The following is an 8190-nucleotide window of genomic DNA, read 5'->3' on the forward strand; positions in this document are numbered from 1 at the left end:
TGTTTATGTTTCTGCAGATATTGATGAATGCACGGCTGGAAACCACAACTGCTCGTACGATCAGAGCTGCTTCAACCTGCAGGGAGGATTCAGGTGTCTCTCCTTCCACTGCCCCAAAAACTACAACAAGGTGTCAGACACGTGAGTCAGGTTATTCTATATATATATATTCAATTACTCTTTGCCTTGTTTTTTCTGCTGCTGCAACGCAAATATTTCCCAAATTGGGATCAATAAAGTACCCATCTATCTGTCTACCTGTCTATCTATCTGTCTATCTGTCTATCTGTCTATCTATCTATCCATCTATCTGTCTACCTGTCTATCTATCTGTCTATCTGTCTATCTGTCTATCTATCTATCTGTCTATCTGTCTATCTGTCTATCTATCTATCTATCTATCTGTATATCTGTCTATCTGTCTATCTATATGTCTATCTGTCTGTATCTATCCGTCTATCTTTCTGTCTATCTATCTATCTATCTATCTGTCCATCTGTCTGTCTATCTATATGTATATCTATCTATATATCTGACTATCTATCCGTCTATCTTTCTGTCTATCTGTCTGTCTGTCTATCTATCTGTCTATCTGTCTATCTATCTATATGTATATCTATCTATATATCTGTCTATCTATCTGTCGATCTATCTATCTATCTATCTATATATCCGTCTATCTTTCTGTCTATCTATCTGTCTGTCTATCTCTCTATCTATCTATCTATTTATATATCTGTCTATCTATCTATCTATCCGTCTATCTATCTGTCTATCTATCTGTCTATATATCTATCTATTTATATATCTGTCTGTCTATCTATCTATCTATCCGTCTATCTATCTGTTTATCTATCCCTCTATCTATCTATTTATCTATCTACCTATCTATCTATAATAATCCATTCCTTGCACAATTCATATATAATATCCTGCTTACATTGTGTTACTGTAAATGTGTACTGCCTTGCCTTGTTGTTACCAATAAGACAAACTTATGAACGTGTGAAATGTGATTTTCAGACGCTGTGATCGGATCAGCTGTAACTCCTTAGACTGTCAGAACTCTCCGGTCCGGATCACATACTATCAGCTCAGCTTCCAGACCAACATCATCATTCCCGCCCAGATCTTCCGGATCGGACCGTCGCCCAGTTACTCCGGAGACCACATCTCCATCAGCATCATCCGAGGAAACGAGCAGGGCTTCTTCAGCACCAGGAAACTGAACGGATACACGGGCGCCGTCTTCCTGCAGCGACAAGTCAAAGAGCCCAAAGACTTCCTGATCCACGTGGAGATGAAGCTGCTCAGGAAAGGCACGCTCAGCACCTTCCTCGCCAAGATCTACGTCTTCATCACGTCCGGTGCTGTGTAACACATGAAGGAGTCAGACTCAGAGTGAATTGTCCGGAAAAAAAGGATTTTCCTCGCCACTATTCCTTCAAAAACGTCATGGGGTTAAGGAAAGATGTGAAGGAGAATTCATGAGGATTTAGGAACAAACACTGAGAGAATCTGACTGAGCGATGATGATGATGACGACGATGATGATGATGATGATGATGATGATGATGATGATGATGATGATGATGATGATGATGATGAAGAAGAAGAAGCACCATTTCGATGGTATTGATGTGCGTTTGTCGTGGGAAAACTACAATTTTCCATACAGTGGACTAATAAAAGTGCACCTAGATACTTCGCCCCGTTTGTTTATATGCGGTTGCTTTATAAACTACCTTGACAAATATAGTCTTCATTACCATGGTTGAAATTGAAATGAAAAAATGTAAGTAAAACGTGCTCGCACTCAGCGTCCCGAAATACATGTATCATACACATGCTCCCAAAAGATCAAACTTCAGTGAAATAGCTTGAAATGTCCATCTTTCACCTTTTGGTTCAACACCAAAATTAAAAAATGGGTGCTAGTGGAGGGCCGGACTGGTTCAATGTTTATTGCAGAACTTATTGAAATGAACTTATTGCACATATTAAACCTGGAACTAACTAAGCTTAAATGATTGCCTATAAAACCAACATTTAATAATCAGCTGCATTCATTTCTCATGGCTCTATCTGCAGCTTTTCCAGAGTCATTTCTTATGAGTACATTTCTCCACAGGCCAACAACAGCTTCAACAAAACTATTCCCCTCAAAGAGAAACCAAACATGCCCTGCTGTCGTGAGAGAGAAAGTGCAGAAGGAAGCATCCATTGAACTCAGTGTGCTGCTCTGGGATGCTAGTTCAGATACTTGGCGTCTCATCTCGGGTGCAAGGTCATCAATGTTTGGGCTCAGGCTCTGAGCGGAGGAGACCCTCAGGATGGAGTGAAGGTGTGCGTGCAATATACCGGCGGGCGAGATCTAATAGGAATTACAAATTATCCTGTGGGCCGAAATTAAATCCACCAAGGGCCTGATTTGGCCCCCGGGCCTTGAGTTTGACACATGTGCTCTAGCAAGTCATAAGTTGTAAAATGCTGGATAAGCCGCGTAACTTAAATCAACTGCGTCTGTCGGTTGTTTCCATGAACGTCTGAATGTTGCAGTCGCGAGGCATTGTTGGACAGCATTTCTCTTTTCTATCGTAAAGGATAAAGGAGAATAGAAAGTAAGCATTGTTGCTCGTTTCCTAACATCCTCCCGAGCAACGGTTTGTTCTCAGACCTTTGGAATGTCCCATTAGGCCAATCAGAATTGAGTATTCATCTACTAAATATATGTTAAAGTTCATTGCAATTCACACGGGCAAATACAGTAATGTGGTAAAGCCCAGCACTGAAATGATTATATTCATATTTCACATTCCTTTCTGTATTACTGGATCCATCTCTATGTGACTAAGTTATCATTATCTCAGGGTTAAATCCATGCATTACTTTAAAATGTATTCTGCTACAATTACTACATACCTGTACAACATTTGTAATCAATAACCTGATCTGGGTATCAACATATTAAAGTGTTGTAACCTGATTACTTTCCGTAACTTTATTACCTCAATATCAAATGCAATGCAAATAAAGCGGAAATAAATGTTTTGTTGTACTTATTGTGCTTTTTGGGGTTTTCCCTCTGCTGTAGTGTGTTCTATAGGTTTTAGTGCAACGTCTAAAATGTGTTTCCTCCAGAGGGAGTTTCTCTCTCCCTGCCTGAAAAGCCTCCATTAGACTCCTTTGTGTTCTTCTTGAACATAGTGACATCACTATATAACACTCACTCTCTTCTATTGGCTAGTGCTCCAACACATTGTACATGATATGCTAAGGGGCGGGACATCTCTAAGTGGTTGACCAATCACAACAGAGCCGGCCAGCTAACCAATCAGAGCAGACTGGGCTCTGGTTTCAGACAGAGGGTGAAAAGAGGTGCTGCAGCACAGGCAGTATGAGGAAAATAAAGAGCTTTTGAACATTAAAGCCTGGAGACATGTCCCAGCATGAACCTGAGCATAATAGGGCCCCTTTAAGTGCATTATGTAAGACGACCAAACAATGAAACCTTAGAAAAGAAGAAACCAACACATTTTTAAAAGATGTGTCCTGTATCAGCTAAACAGAGAGGACCTTTGTGATGCCTAGGCCTTCAACAGGACAGACGGTGCCATTTGTGTTTTATTGAACCAAGCCTACTATTTTGACTTCTAAAAAATAACATCTGCCAGTTATAATAGTTTGGTAAAGCTTTATTTTTCAGCAGGTTGTTGACAAACCAAAACAGAATCAAAATTCCTGAACACAGATTAATATATAGTGTATTGTGCTTGATTCAAATATAAAAGTAAATGGATCTGTAGAGCATGTAAACACGTAAACTGTTGCATGACTTTATATACCTGCAATAACAGCATTGGATTAAACATAATATTAGACTAATCTGGCAGAGGATGACATCCAGTAATGAAAAAACTACAATCTTGCTACACTTCCTGTCGCTGAAAACAGATTCTTATTGAAATATTTGACGTGAAGTTTCCAAATATTGCATACGGATTACACTTACAACCTGCTGTCATATAACAAAGTCCACCTGCTTGTGTCTGCCTCCTGGAGACTTTTTAAAACCAGGTAAATTGTCCATTATTGCAGCGACAGCGTCTGGTTTTATTCCCTTCAGTTTGACTGGCAGTGGATTGAGGCTAGCATCCTCCACAAGTGGCTTTTTTTTTTAAATGTCATTTATAAATGATTGGTAAACTTTCATTTTTCAGCATTTTATTGACAAACCTGAAACAGAAAATTCCCGAACACGAATAATATATAATGTTTGTGCTTGATTTAAATGTAAAAGTAAATGGATCTGATCAGAAGTGCATGTTGTTATACTTCTTTATTTACCTGCAATAACAGCATTGGATTAAACAAAACAATCAAAGAGACTAATCTGGTAGAGTATGACATCCAGTAATGAAAAAACGACATTCTCGCTACACTTCCTGTCATCTGTCATTGAAGATATACATTCTTTATGAAATATTTAACATGATGAAGATGATTCTCAACCTGCTGTTATATAACAAAGTCCAGCCTGTCCTCCTACAAAAAACGACCATATCGGTCGATGGTTCAGCAGCTTAATACGACCCAGAGTCACGTTTTAAAGTGTAGCACCTCTAGTGGTCGTGTAAGAAACAACATGCGTGATTGCAAACGCTCCGGAGGGTCGTTTATTCACAAATAACCCTCTCTGGAAAATCCTAAACTGTGCAATAGTTTGGCCATTACAATGCTTTTTGATTAGATTTCTAGCGAGAAGTGTATATTGTACTTTTGTAATCTACGTCCAGTGGATGGGTAGGATCTATAGTTTGATAGATATTACGAAGATGATTTGAGGTCTCGCCAGGATAACTAGTACATGCGGCAGCTTCCATGTAAAGTTAGTGTCAATCCTCACGGGGTGAAAACAGTATTTCCGGTTTTCATAATAAAACCGGATGTATTCCCCTCACTGTCAAATGATTACAGTGATATCTGCATTACTCATCCACTAAAAAACATCAGTTTATCCTTGTTAATTACACAATTTTGATTGGTTTCAATTGTGTACAATGCTTTTGTGTTTTTAACCTTCGATTCGGAGAAGCAAATAGTTTTTTCGGAGTTTAGACACTACATAGTTTCCAAAGACACTACACTACCCAGAATCCCCAGCTATCGTTTGGGACTACAACATCCGCCTTGCTTTGCAAACCCTGTGATTAGTGCTCAAGCTCTTTGATTGGATGTTGGAGTGGCAGTGCGACAAGGTTATACGCCGAGCGTCAAACAGCTCTTTGAAATGGAATGGAGCCATGGCAGACTTTCCAAAACTGGAATTGGAAACTAAACAGAACTACACATGCTGGCTATTGTGTGTTTCGCAACATGTTCTATGGCACGTCTCTACTGGGAATTGTAGTTTTAAAAGACGTTTTCGTATTTCCCACAATTAGAAGTTGTCAGTATTAAACTGTTTACACCCCTGGAGGTTTAGGGAATACGAAACACATTGGTGTTATCAAATTTAAAACATATAATTAATAAATGGGTGACAATTGCTTGTGTCCATAATGGGCAGCATTAATACCACATGACAGCTAAGGTCAGAATAGCTTTATTTAGCAGCTGGTCTTATGTCTGTGACCCCTCCCGTTGTTCATTGATAAGCCTGAAACATGCACCTGTCAAGGTTCAGAGGCACATGTTGCTAATATGGCAGTAGCCATCAAACATCTTAAGATAAGATATACTTTATTGATCCCAAGTTGGGAAATGTTTTTGTTACAGCAGCATGTACTTTGTTCTACTCCACTACAATTCAGAGGTTAACATGATATTTTTACTCCACTACATTTATTTTAGTTATTTTGAAGATTCTGATTAATGATGTGAAATATAAACAACCCTTAAAGCAGACTTTAGTTACACCTGAGTAAAATTCAGGGAAAGGTGATTGTGTAGTGCCAACAATCAGGAGAGATATTTGATAGTTAGTGCTTGAGAAGACTAAACATTTATCTGCAGATCTCTATAAAGTATATTCATTACTCGTTATTCTCTACTAATAGTTCATTAAAGACTGTATCTAATTGGTATTTTGCACATCCCTTTCAAGATTTCAAAGGTTTATTGACATATCATATACACAACTACAGTGTAGTTATGCAATGAATACAACACTTGGGTCACAGGTTCCTCAACAGTGCATTACAAGACATCTATCAATATGTGTGTACCTCCACCATTAAGCTGTCAAATTCTGCACATTTCGTATACTATCTACATACATAAGAGTATAATTAATGTGTAGAATATCAGTTCAAATAATTGCTTCAACATAGTTAACATTGCAGGAAAGCAATATATTAGACGTTAAGTACTTTGTCAGGCTTAATATTTATCTGTAGATAGATACCCCCAAAGCTTTTTTCTTATTTGAAAGAAGACCTTAACCTAAAGTATTATTTAATGTTTAAATAAAGGTTAATTAGTTGGTCTGTTTTGCACATCATCCTATTCATATCTTTGTACATCGTGCACTAAACTGTTTTATTGTAGAGATCACTTATAGTATCTTCTTGAATTTTTATATTCTATATGTCTATCACAGACCTTCTACTTTCCCCCTATGAAAGTATGTACTCTTCATATGTTTTCATCAAATAACATTATTCAACAAAAATAACATTATTCAATAAAAATAATTAAATAACATGCTTTAACCACTAGGCGGTGCACACAAGGTACACACAGCATACAAATAATAACTGTGTATTATTAGTGTAGGACACTTATGTATGTATAACATCTGAAGATATTTAGATGTATTCATGTTTTTACATAATTGTACAGGATATTGCTATACTATTTATCATGTTTTATCCATCCATCTTCTCCCGCTTATCCGTGGTCGGGTCACGGAGGTAGCAGTTCCAGCAGAGAGCCCCAAACGTTCATTTCCCTGGCCACATCAACCAGCTCTGACTGGGGGGACCCAAGGCGCTCCCAGGCCAGCGAAGAGATATAATCCCTCCACCTGGTCCTAGGTCTACCCCTTGGTCTCTTCCCAGCTGGACGTGCCTGAAACACCTCCCTAGGTAGGGAGGCGCCCAGGTGGCATCCTAACTAGGTGCCCGAACCACCTCAACTGGCTCCTTTCGACGCGTACGGTCAGTTGCGAAACTTAATTACATTATAGTTGGCGTTCCTAGCGTGTATGCTACCGAGCTAAAAAAGAAGGTTTCCAAGAGCTAGACATGCTAGGGAAAACATTGTTACATGTAGAGATACATGTAAGGCATCTGCTGGTATTGGAGTTGATATATGGAAACGCTAGCAACTTAGTTAGCCCAGTTAGCACTGCACTGTGTCAATGGCTTAGCAGCCCCAAAAAGTTTGCCCATTTAAACAGTCGTGGTAGATACCTTGTTTGTTTTAAACATCATATATACACAAACAACATTACATTGCATTTAGCTGACGCTTTTATCCAAAGCGACTTACAATAAGTGCGTTCGACCAACAAAATACAAACTTGAAGAAAACAGAATCATACAAGTACATCAGGTTTCATAGAGCAACAACATTTCAAGTGCTACTCAACTGGCTTTAGATAAGCCAGTCCTTTATTAGTATATAAGTGCTTTGTTAATAGTTCTATCGCTTGAAGTGGAGTCGAAAGAGATGAGTTTTCAGTCTGCGCCGGAAGGTGTGTAAGCTATCTGCTGTCCCCTCCATATTTGAGCACAAAAAACAACTGAAAGAACGAAAGAGCGGGGCAATGCAGAAGCGCCAAAGAATTGAGATAAACACATTTTGATTTGATTTCAAAGCGCACGGAGCACAGAGCGGACAACAGATAATGGAATTGCAGTTTTATTGCTTATAGATTATCAGAACATTTCACATTGGATATTAACCTGTGGATTAACTACATCATCGTTTTTATCGTTTTAATGCCATTTTAGACCAGACAAAGAGGAAGGTAAGCCATGTTAGCCTAGCTCATGTTAGTACCAAGCGCCACTTGTTTTGATGTACGTTTTTGTTGATAACCTCGCGAGTTTGTATCTTTCAGTGTTCAGGTGGGCACCGTTAGATTCTGGGTCTTTACGATCATAAACAATGTGTTGGATGTGGAGCTAGGATAAGTAATAAGGGAGCTAGGAGTGATTTTCGGTGCAGTAATAGGTTAGCAAT

General features: G+C 38.7%; 1 protein-coding gene across 2 annotated transcripts in view; it reads left to right on the forward strand.

Moving 5' to 3' along the window:
• fbln2 (fibulin 2) overlaps positions 1 to 3051 on the forward strand; it is an 80205-nt gene extending 77154 nt beyond the window's left edge. For both annotated transcript variants that reach the window (XM_034083625.2, XM_034083626.2), the window contains exons 15-16: positions 18 to 141; positions 1024 to 3051. In XM_034083625.2, the coding sequence (XP_033939516.1) occupies positions 18 to 141; positions 1024 to 1378 (479 nt within the window). In that variant the 3' untranslated portion in view covers positions 1379 to 3051. The remainder of the gene's footprint in view (positions 1 to 17; positions 142 to 1023) is intronic.
• The last annotated feature ends 5139 nt before the right edge of the window (positions 3052 to 8190 follow it).

This window comes from Pseudochaenichthys georgianus, chromosome 5 (assembly GCF_902827115.2).
Source record: "Pseudochaenichthys georgianus chromosome 5, fPseGeo1.2, whole genome shotgun sequence".
Taxonomy (NCBI): domain Eukaryota; kingdom Metazoa; phylum Chordata; class Actinopteri; order Perciformes; family Channichthyidae; genus Pseudochaenichthys; species Pseudochaenichthys georgianus.